Genomic DNA, 17,474 nt, shown 5'->3' with positions numbered 1-17,474 from the left:
TATGATGATATGTCATTTTCTATAAATGATTTCAAAAATTCTATAAGCTTTCATTAATATAGCTTAGCGGTAATCGCAAGAGGTTATTACTAGTTTAATGGTATTGTCGGAACGATTATCTACGATAATTCCTAACGTCTCAACCTTTCAATCATTATACTTTTGAACTTGAATCAAGCAAATGCGTTTAAATTGAGAATAGAGAACGAATCGAAAGTAATACAACATTTATTTGAAACGAAAGATCAATAGAAATGTAAGGAAAACTCCTACGAAGAAATTGACCTCAATTGAAAAAAATAAATCATATTCATCATACCAATTTACTAAACCCTTCAGGTAGAAGTGAAAATTATATAAAACTTTGTTGTTTTTGTCTAAAAAATAAAAATGTATCGTAGCCTCTTCTTTATGAATCACCCTGTATAATGAAGAGTTTGTGTGAGCGTGAATGCCTTTTTCTAAATCTATCAGGCTACTCATAGAAATCAATGCAACCTATTCGTTGGGTCACTCAGTTAATTACATTAATATTACTGTAACAAATGATCCACCATTGTTTAACTAGTGGGTTTCTCTAGTAACACTAAGATCGTGGAGAGCTTCTTACCTCTATAATTAACGATAGTCTATCAACAGTCTGCCGATAACTCAACAATGGTCTTTTTTATACAAAAACCCAAAAAGACCTCGACTCGCAATGGCATAGAAACATTAATTTTCAAATTTCTGGAAGGGTTTTTGTTTAGTTTTTGTCTACGAATATCACTGCATTCCAGCCAATCCCTAAATCTTCTCATAAGGTAAAACCAGATAAAAACTATTTAACATGTATGGAAGGCACCATAATAAAAAATAGTACATAAACATATAAAGTAATATTTTACAACTTTTTACTCTCATTTTTAATTTCGAATCTCCGTTTTCCGTGGCTGGACTGTTCATTTTATGTCGCAATAACAGCACAAAGGCTAAATCCCAAAGAGCCTTGAAATTAAACAGGGTCTCTCGTAATGCCTTATAAAAACATTTCAAATATTAAAATCTTTTAACTTCCTAAAGTTATAAAACATTAATAAGTGAAGCTCGGAAATCATAATGTACTTAAACTCTTCTGTTTAAGTCCGTAAGTTTGGTGGTCGATATTTTAGAGTTTTCAAGGCAAACTTGCCTTACTCTCGAAAACTAGCAAGTTTCTTCACAATTCCCAAAATATTCATAAACTTATTGAAGCTTTAACTAATTTTATACAATTCCTCTCCTCTTCAGAAATACATATATTTTTACTTTTCTTGGAAACGTGTGTTTTTGTATTAAATAATGAACTTTCCATAAACTTCCTTAATTCGAGCAACGTTCGTTCCCTCCATCCGCATAATAAAGTTAATGGATTTGTATAGCGCACGTGCCGATCGGAATAAATTTGAAATATTTTTAATAAAAATCGATGTAGAAAATAATACAATTCTCGCACGTGGACCATTTCCCACAGGATTAACCAATTTTTTTTAATGAAGCGCAACTGCTATGCAAACATTTGTGGAAAACAGCAGTGGACTGACTGCCACACATTCAGCGCGATGCAACAGTAAAGTTTGGAGGAAATTGTTATTTTGTGGTAATGGAAATTCTTTCGAGAATTTCATTTAAAAATAATGTTATGGGCTAGAGGCGAATAGGGTGAATTCAGGGCAGTTTAAGTTCGCCAATAAAGAAACAGTGTTGAAATAATAACTAGAAATTCCGCAAAACTCTGAATGTCAAATACTCGTATATGACTTTGTCACCCACGCGAAATCGTTTTGATGATTTAAGCAGAAAATATCATACAGGGTATCAATTTGAAAACTCCCAACCCTCATTGTCTCGAGATGGGATAGATTTTAAAAAAAGACGCCGGCACACGTCGGTTTTGTTAGTGCAGCTGAATAATTTTTATATAGAATTAACTGCGCCCCTTCCAACCCTCTACCCCACAGAGGCACCCTCTCAAATATCTTAAATGGTAAAGGGGGTTAAGTGATACATCATTCTAAAGGGCTATTCATTCTTCAAATATTGGTACGTCATTTGTTACATTCGACTGTTGCGTTATCAAGTCAGACGTTTTTGATCATTTTAAAACCATTTTCCCCATTAATGTTTTGATATCGTTGAAACTAAAATTTTTTAAATTCAAACCTGTCTTATGATTAGGAAATCGTTGCCATAAATCAATTTCCTAACCTATTGACTTATTGCTTGTCGAGACCACCATCGAAGGAAAAGATGCATCAATCACTAAAGCAAACGTTTATGAATCTAATAAATTTTCTTCATCTCACAAACATTTACATATGTAGAATATGAATGTTTTTATTGTTTCGATAAATTACGATATTATCTCGAGTGGGAAATATAACTTACTTACCTGTGATACCGGTCAATGTTAATAGGTATTAAAATCAATTAAAATTTCTTGCGATGATTCGTGTATCATTGTGAGTAATTTAAAAAATGGTATACGCAATTCAGCAAAGAACTGATTTTTTTTAATTTATGGGGAATATATGTATATAAAAGTGCTGCAGGAACAGCGGAAATTTTAATGCCAGAAATCCTAATTCTAATGTGATTCACAGATACTTTTTGAACTTAACTCACAGTTGAGACCTAAAACACAAAAAAATTCAACTTTTCTTCCTGAAAAAAATCAATATCAATTCCTGAAAGAAATTCAATATTAGTTCCTGAAAGAAGATCAATATTATTTCTCGAAAAAAATCAATATTAATTCGTGAAAAAAATCAATATTAATTCCTGTAAAATATTTAATATTAATGGGTGAAAAAATCTTCAACACGGTTAGAGTTTCGAATTAGTTTCGATTGAAGTAAAAACGTACACAGTTAAGACATGAAACACAAAACAAAAATTTCAACCTTCGACAGTTCAAGTTGCGATATTCTTCGACCCCATCCAAAGATGGTCCTAAGTACCTTCCAGAAGAGCTAAAAGTACAAATAATTTAGAGTTTTAATTAAAATTCTAAATACGTCGTTCTCAACGACCTGAGAAAACTTAACTGTGAACCACAAGAAAGAACAATCAGGACTTACCCCCGAGCACTAAAAGAATGAGCCAGAATCACATCAGCAACATCCATTTTTACTCACTAAGTCATGGATACATTAACGGCGTATCTCACGAGTCTTTGGAATAAAACGAAACTCGATTATCCCGATTATTAATGCAGAGCGAATTACAAACATCCTGCTCACCACCGCGTTAATATTCGAGTGAATCACCTTCGAAGTGATATCGGTACTACCTGCCTTTTGTCAAGGCCCAGCTGATCGGCCTTAGAAACGAAATATGCGATGTTTCCAGATTTAGTAAAATGAGGGAAAAGTTGCGAATTCAAGGTAGCAGATCCATTATGCAAACATACCCCGACGGAATAACAAACACATTTCCTATAGCAAAGAACTTGATCGAAAAAGAAGTTGAGGTTTTTCGAGAACAATACTAATTTAAATTTTCATACATCGTGTTCATAATTGCTATGCAGATACAGGGTTATTCACTCAACCCGCTGATTAAAAGTTTAATAGGATCTAAAAGTGATACAAATTTGAAAATTTGGACTTAACTTCGACGTGTACTGTTTTTTAAAAATATTTTCAACGTCCTGTCACTTCCGGTTTAACTGGAAATGGCTGTCAACTTGCTTATTTCAAATGGGATCTTCAGTATATTGTTTTATTTTTAGATTCTATGTAATATTTGAGACACATTTTCCGTATAATGTCCTACACTTAAGCCTTACCGTTTTTGAGATATTTGACCTTGAATTAAAAAAGCGCCTCCATAATGACCAATTTTAAAATTGCATATCTCCGTAGTTATTAAAGGCATAATCTTGCTATTTTACAGAATGTCAATACATAGTCTTAAGTTTACACTTTTGCTATTTATATGGCTTAGTATTAAACAGGATGCTCAAAATTTAGCTCCTCACATTTGCATTTTTGGAGTTGCAGAAGTCCGTCTTTTTTTTAAATGGGACGCCGTATAACTTTAAGCAGTCTAAATTAGAGAATGTAATTCTCTGTTGAACTGTATTATGTTACCTATACCTATTCCAAACCATTTCCGAAATAATTAAGTTTTACGTGAAACTAGTAGAACATATTCATTTTGGTAAATAAAAAAAACGTAAAAACAAAAAAAAATATAAATACAAATAATAACTGTCATTTTTTCTTTTCCATGGCCAATTACGTGAAAAATAAAAATTTACCAAAATGAATATGTACTACTAGTTTCAACTAAAGGCGCACACGGTTGACACTTGAAACATAAGAACATTGAATTTACTTTCTTAAATTATCATTAAAAATCTTGGACTTATGTTGGCCGTGGATGCCACTATTGAAGTTGTGGAGTCTTGGAAAAGCATTATCGGACGTTCATTTTCGGCAGCAAAAAATCGCAAAAATGATTTTATTCAACAAGATATTTCGAATATCTTGTTGTCCTGCTACCTCTCGGCTCAATCATCTAAGAATCGATATCGGTACGAGTTATTAGATGAATGATATCTGTACGATGGCCTCCAAACATTCTAACACCTCTACACTCATTTTTGTGAACATACAGCTCATCGGCCTAACCATGGAAACGTTACGTGAAACGAAACAATATACAACGTGTATACAGGGCTATTTACGTCATGCTACACGGAATATTCCTGCTAAAGTATTTAATATTTAATTTTATTTTCTTTGCAATGTATAGAACTCAAATAGAGGTACATTCTAAAATTATTTGCCTTTTATACGGGAGATTGTAAATAAGTAAAAAAATATAAGTTATATTTTTCTAAATGGAACACCCTATGTATTAGTACCATTTTAGATTTCTTGAAAAAGAAAAATAAAAGTTTGATTAAGATTTACCTACCCTAAACCTTAAGGATTTTGAAAGAATTGAGATTTTGCAAAATTGTGGTGTAAATTTAAAAATTCTGCTTTAAAGAAAGTTTAAACTGTAGTAAGCCGAAATTCCCACCAAACGTCAGGCATAAGGCACATTTCATGCTATAATCATGAAAATTTAGATATATGTTATACAGTGTGTCCAAAAAATAAGTTGAAAAATGTATTTATTTTGAAGAATGTTAACTTGCTTAATTTAAATGGAACACCCTCTATTTGATAACATGCAGTAGGAGTAACAGAGATATTCCTCCTAATCGAAAACTATTATACTTTCCTATACTTAAATATACAAATTTTTTTCGAAAATTAAGATTTAAAAAAAAGTAGGAAATCCTGTTACTTTTTGTATTAGTTACCATGGTTACATCTAAAATGCAAATATAAAAAAATCATATCTTCTTGTTTCGGATTTTTTTCGAACATTTTGGAAACTCCTACTAGACGGGCTGCGCCTTTCTTCCTCTGTGAGGCTGAAGATGCGGAAAAATACTGGAGAGCAGCATAATATGCAGCTGTCTAGTATTGACTGATTTTGAAAAGCATTCTCTTTAAATCAACGTGCAGACTTGTATGCTTTAAAGGTTTTACAAACAAATTCGACACACTGCAAGTTTTGATTAAATAACTTTTACAAATTCGACGCAAACATACCCGAAATGCAACGGATAATTTTTTCCATATTTTGATTCATCGAGCCAGTTCGGGAAGTAAAATTACACACGAATTGTTAGAGATGCCGATTAGAGTTGAAACTCTGGGACTTTACTTACCACGCGAAATTTGTGCGTATGCACAAATACTCGGGCTTGCAGCAGACAAACTCTCCAGACTTAGAATTGTAACTATCAAGTTTTTTATTTTTTATTTCTAGACTATATGTCCGTCTGACGGCACGATAAACGCATGTTAAGATTTTCCAGAAATAGACTTAAATATCGTTTAAAATATGATGGAAAGATGCCTAAGCACTGGAGCAAGGACTGCAAGAAAATTGTGCCCTCTTTTATTGGATATTTTAATCTCGCAAGGAGCAATATCTCCATTCTTTGATTAGTGTGTGAAAAGTGTACTTTTCACACTCAGGAGTATCCGCAGCGCGCGCATGCGTATATGATTTGTTCTTCGTGTCAGCTTCGACTTTGCATTTTGAAATTATGTTATTACAGTATTTTCGTTATTCTAAATACAATCGTAGAAAAAGCAATTTATAGGCATTCCAAAGAAAGTGTGATAGACAAACAATCGATAGGGAAAGCTCCGAACAATTTTATGGAGCCGAATGCATTACGGTGTCTGTAACAGGAAAGTCGCAAAGTGGCCTCAAAGTCAAATTTCCGCCATTGTTTGAACTTGCAGATTTTGATTTCTCTCCACTGTGACTGCGACCTATGGAACCGCTTCCGATGCAAAAAGATAATCCAGGATGTGCTCTTCTCAGTGGCGTCGTGCAAAGTCAACATGGTTAAAATAATTCCGAGAAAAATTCCGGAAGTGAGCTGTTCAAGCGTAAAATTTCACAAATTTAGAAGGCTTCTCACGATTTTCCTATTCGATCGATTTTAACGCTCATTAATAGGCTTATGTGGGTCATTGAAGTCTCTCGATCCTCCAAGTTTCGTTCAGATTAAACGGCATTTGCGATCTGTATTATATATTAACCAAATGAAATTAAATATTTCGAGTTTCGTACGCCACTGTTCCGGTCCCCCACATCGAATCGATTTCACGCGGACATCGTGAGAATGCCCAAACATTTCTTTTTCAAACGAGGGTCCGCAGTATCTCGTAGTCCAGATAGAACGGCAATAATGGCCGAAAAATGAATAAAAACCAAGTAAATTTTAGTCAGTTTTTGGCTGTGAGGACACCTAACACTAATTTATATCCAAACCCCATTTTACGTCTGATTACCAAAAGCTTGAAACCACTCGGCCAGGCCAAAAAACAAAATATTCCAGTAGCCTGGATACTTTCTATGGATGATATTCGAAATTTTTCGGTCCTCAATTTACATAGGTTCTCATCCGCAAGAAAAAAAATTATAAACATTTTGAGGATCTCTATCACGCAAGGAACTGAAAAAATAAGATAAATAATAAGATAAAAAATAGATTTTTGAAGGTTTTTATCAAGTTTTCACAAAGATCTTTTGTCAAATGATTACCCCCAAATCAAGACAAAGACAGGGACGGCGTTAGACAGTTTTTCGTCTTATTCAAATTCAAATACCGTTTTTTTGTAACATTTATATGTAATTTATTTTTTACTCCTGATTATTTGACGCACTTGTATATTTCGCCCATTTTTGTACACTGACTTGTACCGATCCTTTTCAAAGAGACTTTCAAAAGTCTTAAAAATCTTTGAATAAATCCATTTAAATCAGTACTGTCAACCCAGTTTGTACCTATCTTGATCCACACATTAAAGAAACGTTTTTTCAAAAAACCACTCTAAAATATCTTCTAAGCTTTGAAACGTAAATTAAATTGATTAAAAACCATTTTTAAGTAAAGATGGCTGCGTGGTGCAATCAAATTCAAATTAAACCAGTTAATCAAGGCATGGGAGGGCGAATTTATTTTCCCTAAAACTCATTTTCTGGATGAACCTTAAAGACTATGTTAATTAAGCAATAACAGTGGAAGTTGTGTATATAAATTACAGATTAAGGTGTCTGTTGGATTTTATGTGACTCTTATCTGGGACAATATTTCATAAACTGACTTCGGAATGGCAAGTTTTTGGTATGATTTAGTGAACTCACAAATAAATTCGCTTTGTTTTAATAAAACTCTCCGTTTCATAATTAATAGAATAGTCACGCGTTTTTCACTTATTTATTTCAATTTTAATTAAAATTTCATTTATTGTAAAAGCAATTTGGCCGATCTATTCTCATTAACTTTTTACGCTCTACATTTGCGCTATTAGTCTGAAAATGTCAGACAGGCTATTCAAATAAATTGGAGTAATGCCATAATAGAAACGGGACTTTTATCGTGATGTGAGAGGCATATCTAATCTAGAGAACTCGAAGGGGGAATTCATATTATTTGAACAGCGTAACATTATCTCTATTTTTCAAAATCAGAAACTCGCAATTCCATATTTCAGGTTAATTACGCATAATACATAACATAGCGACCTTATTTCCAGAATTTTATCTTCAAAAAACCTTCAAAGTCGATTCCATCTAATGCTCTTTTTTGTTCCTGCACCTGTGTCCAAATATATTTATATAGATAATTGACTAGAGGTAAATGGTAAGAATAGTGTCTTTGCATATCTAAAACTTTCTATGCATATCCAGAGAACGTGGTTTTAATAATACTCATAATTCCTATATAGGAAACCAAACTGTTTTCTTCCAGATTTCCCTTAAATTTACAGCAGAAAAGGGCTTCCCGAGGTGTTTTTCTATGTATATTTGGAATTTAGTTTTTGCATAATTTTCTTTTTCAGCTAAGAACTGCCGCTTGGAAAATTTTATTTTTAAACATCTTTGAGGATCTGAAAGATACCCATGCATGTCAAGGTTCAATAATCTTATATTCAGAGATTTTTATTCATAACTCTACAAATCGGAACTTCGTCGAATAATTCCTATTTTTTTCATTATATGAAACTCCTCGTCAAATGAAAACAAATTGCTTTCCCTCGTTTTTGCTTTGTGTTTTTTACTTCAGTTTACATTTCTATATATAAACTAAATGCCGAAAAGTTTTTAATTAGAACTCCATCTTCTGTTACTAATTATTCAGGGAGTTCAACATTCTTTTTATCAGCTGTTCTTTGTCTTTTTTAGTATCAAACTTCTCGTTCTATCCCAAATTGTCGTTCTAATTCAGAGCAACTTCAACTCATTTTTCAATATCACTTTACAGTTTTTATGAGTTTCTACATTAAAAACACAATTATTAGTACTATTGTACACCCCATAATTTTTTATTAGTGCCATTGTGCTAGTCCATGTAAGCAACAAAATTGGAAATTTTATTTAGATGTCTCTCTTCCGATTCCAGTTACAATTCTCAATCTCACTGTTGTGTGTAACTCGTTTTTTTGTAAATTCGCCACGGGCCTACTTTTCCGTCAACAGCGCTACTAAGCCGTATTCCCACGTACCTTCCGAACACTAACATCCAGGTTTGTATCTTAAATTAACCACATATGACCTGGCAATAAACATAAGTAAACCGCTAACTTTCTATGTACACAACAAAGCTTTGACCTATTCGCAACTCTAATATTCTTATCACTACTAGCTTACAGCCGTTTTGAAGATAAGAGCTGTAAGCTGTCGAAGTCGATTAATTTAGAAAAAGTTAGAGTTTTTGGAGCCCTCTAACATATCACATTTACTATATCACTAATGTGGGATCCGCTTGTCAGACCGCTTAGTGTACATAGTTTGTAGATATCCTGCGATAAGTTAGGATTAAGGATTAGGGCATGAGGGCGAGTTATCCCTAAGGTACGCCCATGGTTGGCATTACCCCGTAACCTGGGTTTTTTCCACGATGCTCTGTTGGCATGGGAAGTACAATGCTGGTTCCCTTTGGCGAGGTCTTCGCCAAGGGCTGGGTGCCAGATGTGGACGCAGCGGCTCCGTGCGGAGGGCTGTCCCAATGCCTTCAAGTATTGTTTAAATGGTACGCCCATGGTTTACGATCATGGATGTTCATACTTAAGACTAGGGAGAAAGCGGATCGCTCTCTTTTTCCTGGCTTCCTAGTGGACTGAAGACTCAGGGGTCGTGCCCGCGCTTTTTTACTCAGTTTTCTATCTAATATATTCATATCGTTAAGTTAACGTGGCTATCATTGAAAGATCCCTAACTATCCCTAAAACACAATTGCCGAAGCTCCAATTAATAAACCCCTAGACAACGGAAGAAAAACCTACACTAATTTGCTTTAAAAACCTCAATAAAAAGCTACCTCTCTCTAAATGAAACGACTTTGTAACTGGCACCGTTTCGATGACATAAAGAAAGACACAGCATTTGCGATACTCTATATATTACGAGCAAGTTTTTCTTAATCTTAAGCCACATTATTGCTTAAAGTCCATTGTTTTAGAAAGTTAAAATTTGTCATTGCAAGTTCCTCAACCTGGTCTTCGTAAGTCATCAACTGTCCTAAATTTTTCATGAGCCTCTGTGTTTAGTATACGAAATTTCCTCTTCTGTAGGACGATAATTTTAACTCATTTCTTAACTAACAGAAAAATCCGATATCTGGTATCGATATGATTAAATTAGTTTATTAATAAAGTGCTTCAATTTTCTCCATATTACTCTACCATTAATTATCACAGGGCGGCAGCATTCTTATATTTCATTCCTATTCCCTAAAGAAACCATCGATATCAAATCTAATCTGTCACCGATTTATTTATTACACAAAAACTATAATAGATTCCATTGGAATTAGGTTGGATGGTACGGAAGCTTTGATATCCAACAGTTGGAAAGTGATTAATCATCCTATCTCTCCCAGTAGTTTCAAAAAATGCCTGAATGATGGATCGGATATAGGATGAGGGAATTTATAGCAAAATAGTAGAGCGATAAAAATAAACTAAACCCTGCCTCTCATTTAGGTGTTTTTCTTTTCATGCTGTTTATGAAAAGGCAAATGAGTTGGAATCATCGATCCGGAAAGTCAGGTAGGATTTCTTAATAAAATTTTGTTCGCTTTTTCCTTCTTGCCCAAGCATTGATCCAACGTAAAACAAGAAGACATATTATAGAAAGGCTTTTTTTATTATTTTTTTATTTTTTATTTTTCTTTATCCTTTAAATTACTATTTATAGTTATTATTTATTGCCGTCGATCCCAGTTTCTTACCTAGAGTTTAACGAGCGTTCTGTTGAGACATTCAATCGTAAAAACATTACATTGCTTGATACTCTAGCATCAATTAAGCTTTTTATGTTCTCTGGTTTCGCCAAATTCGATGTATAATTCACTAACCCCCTCGGTGGTGAACCGAAATCTGAGAAGTATAACATAATACTTCTTGTATGTATGGTGGGTTCATTACGAAGGGTTTAATTAAACTTTCATCAAAAGTTACTAATCTCCTGACCCGAAAGGGAAAGGGCCCATTTTGGGTTGTTAAATTCCCTAGAAGTACAAAAACTGTGCCGCGCTTTAACCCATTTAATTAAATCCGAGCAATACACGTAAACTTAAATTTTAAACCCCATTTGCAGTTTATACGGCCAGATCGCTAATGCTGGTATTACCTTCTTTTAGATGCATTTTGCTAATGGTGCTTGCGCCGTTAATAAAATTAAGCCAAAATTGCTTATCTATCGTAAACAATAGCGAAAACCAGATTTACTTTTCTCATTTTTAAGCTGATGGATGAGCAAAATGAACCTAAAAGCAGAACATTCTGGGAAATTTCAAAAACTTTTTAATGACTTGCTTGTTTAGGCGCTGTAGGGTGTGAGGCAAAGTAAACAGCTATTACTGACCAGTGTAAGCTCGCATTAAAATGACTGCTATAAAAATTTTTATCCTCCCAAGAACAGAATAATGTCAGGGTTGTGTAATTCGTAAAAGAAGTCATGAAATGGCAGTAAAAAAGAAACATTATTCTCTATCTATTCCATGGGAACGACACGTAATAATTGAATTAGGTTACGGCATAATGACCGAGACTGCAATCAATTTAACGCTAATATCAGCGTATATGTTGACCGACTTTGCTATTTAGAGGACAACAGAGAAAAGGTGCAACTTATCTCTTTGTTGTCATTTCATCTAAAGATTTTAAATTTACATTACGTGTACAAGACTCCATTCTGAATTTTTAGAAAATTTTTCAGTGTTGTGTTAGGTCCGGTTTGGCTGGAAGTGACCCTAACTTTTAATTTTGAAATAGAACACTCTGTGTTTTTTTACATTTTTGTATTCAGCTGATTATTGTAGGATTATTTTGAATTTTTTAATTTCATTTAAGAATTATGCGATGTGGAACGGTGTTGTATTGTTTTCCAGCATTTTGAAACTTTTAGCATCAAAATGGCATTAAAAAAAAGATTTATAACAAAAATAAATGTCGGGAATTCAGGTGAAAATAACTATTGAGAAGCAAAAAAACTCAGATTTCGAATTTTTCTCGCAATTGGAATTCGAGAAAAAAGCGATTTATGAAAATAGATATTTTTAAATGAAATGTTTGTAAATTAAATAGGAAGGGCATAATGCCAAAAGAAAAATCCAAAATAATTCGGTTGTAGATAAAATGGCACGCTGAATACAAAAATTTCAAAATCGAAGGATCGGGCCACGTCCGATCAAACCAAATGTAACATCAAAGTCATTCAAAAAAATTGTAATGTTGTCTTACATATTTTTTATTGCATATTTTTATATGAAATAGGAAAAATAATTACAGGATTGAAATCGGGAAGAACAGAAAAACTATTCCCAAGGCTAATAACCCTACCGACATTGAACTGCACAGTTTTTGCCGACCAGTTGTTGGGGGAAATTAACTCTAATGATTACCACAGGCGATTACACTCTCATGCTGAAAAACATTCCATAATACATCAGTGAACACAGATTTTCAGGCCAGGCGATCACCGGTTTCATGCTTGTTGGCACTGATCAGACGAGCGCAGGTAAATGTCCCGTGTAAGGCATCATTGAGAGAAATCTCTTAGATGTGAAGAACTTCTTCCAAATAGCCATAGAAAAAACAATGCAGTTTAACCCTTAACCGATCTTAACCTGGTCTGACAGACTACACAACATAAATAATTGTTTGCTCTTACTTGCTGGTATCTCCGACTTCGTTCTCATCGCATGTAATCCTTCATCCATTATACGGTCCGCAGCTAGCTGTTTGGCAATTTCAGTGCCACAATGGTAGTCTTGCTATAATATATCTTCAATTCTAGTCCAAAAATGTTCACTTACTGCACGGATTGTGAGTAAAAGCTATTTTTCTTAATTTTTTTTTAAGTTTATTTGGGGCTCCACAATCAAAAGCTTTCAGACTCCGCTGTAATTCCTTTGCTCCGTACCTCCTCACCGGATCGTCTCGAATTGGAATTTATAGTGAGAATCAACCTCACAGGATTCAAAGAATGTGATTTTACAATAGTGGAAAGCAATTCGCTGATACATCAGTTAATTTATTATATACAGGGTGTTTCAGAGTTAGAGTGACAAAAGCGTAGGGGAGATTCCGCTCGGCAACATATGGAAAGAAGTTCATACGAACATGGGTCCAAAAATGCTTAATTTCCAAGACACAGGATTATAAGTTTTTTTTTTTAATTGAGTTTTTTATTAATGGCTTAAAAACGCTTTAGCCGATTTTAACGAAATTTTTATGGTTTATTAAAACTATTATCAGACATCTATTGGGCCAGTTAAGTTTGATCCCGAATTTCCAGGGGCGTATCCGACGAGCAAGTCGCTTGTTTTTTCAGAAAAAAATATCACCATGTAATTTTTTGCGGTTTTCATGTAATATTCAGTTAAACCCACTGAAAATAATTTTTTTAAATTAATAAGTGGTAACAAAATTACAACGAATGTTCAAACTGACAACCCATCTCGGAAACAAAGAATTTTCGAACCCATGTTCATATGAACTTTTTTCCATATTTTGCTTAGCGGAATCTCTCCTAGGCTTTTGTCACTTCAACCCTGAAACACCCTGAACATAAAATACATGAAAACAAATTTTGAGTTATTTTTCTTCTTTTTCAGGTATGCACCATCATTTGATGCGAGGCCAACCTATTGCAACGTGTGCCGATACAAAATAAACGCACGGCATGTGTTGCGATGCGAAGTGTGCAAGTTCAATGTGCACAAACGTTGTGCAGCCAAAGCAATAAACAACTGTAAATGGACCACCTTGGTCTCGGTAGGGAAAGATATTATAGAGGATAAACAAGGGGTGAGTTCTTCTTATATGCCATTCGGGAGAAATTGTGCCAACTGCTTCTATGCCCAGTTTCGCATAGGAAATTCGCACTTTGTTATTTTATCGAAAAAGTTTGTGTCGAATAATATTGTATTTGCGAGTTTATGTATTATCTTGAAAGCTTTTTTGGCTTTGGGATTGAAAGGAAAAAAACATGATAAAATTCAGTGGTTCTGAACATGTTGCGACTCTGAAATTCGCGTTTAGTATATCTCAAACTAACACTGTTAAACGTAGGCGTAAAATGCTCTTATTAAATGTTAACAAAAATTGATTGAGAAAATGAGAAGGAATGTCATAAGACGGAAAATAACGACGAAATTTGGCAAGTCATGACGAAACCTAAACTTGAAATCAGAAAAAATAAATAATAAAAAAATAATGAACAAATTTGAAATAATCGCAAAAAAACTGAAAAAGCATTTTCATGAATTTAATTTAACTTGGGAATAAAAAAATGTTGTAAAGGAATGAGTGGAAAAACCAGCTGAACTCCATAACCATAAAATGAATATAAAAGCAATAATCATCTGAAAGCAAAAACTTTACGAAATAAGACAAATTTTGCATATGCTAATAGAGGATGGATCTTTTTAAAAGGACTCAGTGCCTTTACTTATAGTTAGTTCAGGTTGTTTTAGTTAGTCTAGATTGATGAAATTTTACGTACTTAATCCAACATTGTCGATTACTTTCTGAGAGCTAAAAAAATTCTGTTTGCTTACATTTATTGTACTATCACTAACTTTGTATCCTCTGTGTATTTTAATCTGCATCCTGAAAGACATGACAGCTGTTCTCTTGTATAAATGCACCAAATTTAAATACTAAATAATTACTGTATGTTCTTAAAAGTTACTCGGAACCAATCTCTACAAGAACTGTAGTAAACCCATTTAAAGACTTTATAAAGTATAGATTAACTCGTCTGAACCGTCTTTCAAATTTCCCAGACATAAAAGGAGATTTTACTAACATCTGTTACTAGCTACGACTTTGGGTTTTATAATACATTTACTGTGCATAGAATATAAATCAGTTTCGTTTTGGGCCCTTTATGATACAAAAGAAATACCATGGTACTCAAAATATTTAACACATCTAAAATTAGAGGTATTTAGGGACATTTTCGGCATTTTTCATAATAATTCTAATAATTTTGTTATTTGTTATAGAACATCGTTATGCCACATCAATGGATGGAGGGCAACCTTGCAGTGTTATCCCGATGTAACGTTTGCAATGCCGTATGTGGCTCAGTTTTAAGGTAAGCTCTCTCGAAACCCAATATAATATATCATCCAGTAGGAAAAGTTAGTGACAAGTTCGTAAAAGGAATAGAGCGTTAAGTAGAAATGGAAAAAGGATGTTGGGTAACCCGACGACACGTGCTTGTATTTATTGGCTTCATCTGGCATGTGTTCCATTTCCATTTCTTTCTTTTCTCTTCTTTCTTTCCATTTCCTCTTGGACGCTGAGTCCTTCTGCGGACTTGCTACTAACTTTGCCTACTTTTATGTGCATTTCCATAAATTTTTCCACCGTTGAACTTTATTCAGTTTTTCATTATAGGCTTGGCTATAAAACTTGTGGCAGTCATCCCATGTTTGAGAAAGAAATATATTTCTGCCGACTATAGTTGTCTAGTACCTCTATTAAATTCCCATCTTCCGGTGGATGTCTAGCGAAAATACATTCTATTGAATTAGGAACATCCTGTCCCAGAACGATCCCAAATCCTTTATTTAACCCAACGGGAGCCATTATTAATAACGAGGGAAATGGCGACCTGGGGTAAAATTTTTGCTTAATAAACGGATTTTTCAACGTTGAGACCCGAAGACGTATCATCTCGGTTTGGCTGTATATTTCCCTAAATAAATACCTATTATACTAGAGTTTTTGCCAGCAATATTTATTTATAAAGATATCATTGTGTCTGTTTATAAAAGGGTGTTTACTCGCACAGATAAGATATTTTCGTTGTTTCAGTTTGCAAGACTGGAGATGCCTTTGGTGCAATGCCACAGTTCACACCCACTGCCTATCTGAGATGCGTAATCAGTGTCCTTTGGGTCCATCTCGGGTCAGTGTAGTACCTCCCATTGCCCTTCATTCAGTTCAGGATGAAGCTTGGGAAGTGGTACGACCTCAGGCCTCGAGTCCTTTGTTAGTGTTTGTCAATTCCAAATCAGGTAAGAGATTTTACAGTCGACAGAAAAATTTACTCCAGAAATTAATAATAACTTTGCTTGAAACTATGATAGCGATGTGGGACGCGAGTTTTACAATTCGGCATTAATAAATTCACTGTTTTCTTCTTGAAAGGGGGGTTCTCGGTATGAATATCTCTCAGTCTTGCGAATTTTGCGTTCTCGTAAAACTACAACAAAAATAGTGATGCATACATAATAAAATAATAAAAATTGCATCAACGAGTTTCCCATTTTTAATGGTTTTTCAGCCATCGAAAATTCAACCAATTTGGCTATTTATGTAGGTTATTGCATTACACTAATAGGTCTAGAGCTTCTATGGGATTCCTGGGGGATTTTACCATATTCGAATTTCCTGAAACTCTTTTTAATTGAATTTCACTTCGATTTTTTATTTTGTCATTATATTGCACACATATTACGTACAATTATTTTGTCAGTTACACAAAAGGAATAAATTTGACGCTCCCATACTAAAAGCAACCAAACTTTATTAATGGTTTCTTGTATATAAAGCTCATACTTCCTGCCGAAAAAGTTTCACCGAACTCTGTTTCGAGGAACTGAGAACTTTTATTTCTCAAAATTTATAGTATGCAGCCTGAAAGCAGCGCTTTCGGACTAAAATTTCTTCTTTCAAAGAATTATATTATAAATGATCTATTGCGAAAGGTGTTATAGGCTTTGCCTAAGTTAGCTACATATAAGAAGTCTGAAGCAACTGTTAGTTCTTACATAAAATTAGAATATATCTTATATATTTCTGATGTCGTTATTTAGACCGATTTTATAAAGAAATACGTTGGAATAATTTTAAAAAAAGTGCAAGTAAAATATTGCCCTCTCTAGGAAAGTAACTTCTAATGACCTCTGATAGGCGGGCCACTTCATCGTGCCACCGAGTAGCGCCACTCGGTCGCTTATATCACCCATTTTGTCTTGCCACACAATAGTTCATGTGGAAGAGAATCAAGAGAATAAAAGATGACACGACGAAGTTTAGCTACAAATAAAATAGATCCTATTGAGGAAAATTTGCTTTTTGCTCCTTTAAAATAAAAACACTACCGAATCGAAATCAAAATTTTTTTTAAAGTCATTTTTGTTCACTCGCACCAATGAACACGACAAACGCACCTGGAATCATTTTTGGGCGTGTACAGGAACTTCTAGTGCACGCCAGTGTCGCGCGCGACAGTGGCTCGAAGTAGCTTCTCTAAATAGGTTGGATCGAAATGAATTCGATGAAAGGCATTTTACAGCGACCGAGTGGCGTCGCTTTAGGTCATCTCTTTGCCGGAAGGCATAGAAT

The 17,474-nt window shown here is 34.2% G+C and overlaps 1 protein-coding gene across 6 annotated transcripts in view; it reads left to right on the top strand.

The window, feature by feature from the left end:
* LOC136412135 (diacylglycerol kinase eta) overlaps nt 1-17,474 on the top strand; it is a 114,998-nt gene that overhangs the window by 58,024 nt on the left and 39,500 nt on the right. For all 6 annotated transcript variants that reach the window (XM_066395063.1, XM_066395062.1, XM_066395060.1 and 3 more), the window contains 3 exons: nt 13,727-13,919; nt 15,122-15,213; nt 15,939-16,141. In XM_066395063.1, coding sequence (XP_066251160.1) covers nt 13,727-13,919; nt 15,122-15,213; nt 15,939-16,141 — 488 coding nt within the window. The remainder of the gene's footprint in view (nt 1-13,726; nt 13,920-15,121; nt 15,214-15,938; nt 16,142-17,474) is intronic.

The sequence above is a fragment of the Euwallacea similis genome, chromosome 11 (genome assembly GCF_039881205.1).
Source record: "Euwallacea similis isolate ESF13 chromosome 11, ESF131.1, whole genome shotgun sequence".
NCBI lineage: Eukaryota > Metazoa > Arthropoda > Insecta > Coleoptera > Curculionidae > Euwallacea > Euwallacea similis.
This window is presented reverse-complemented; position numbering and strand designations above follow the sequence as displayed.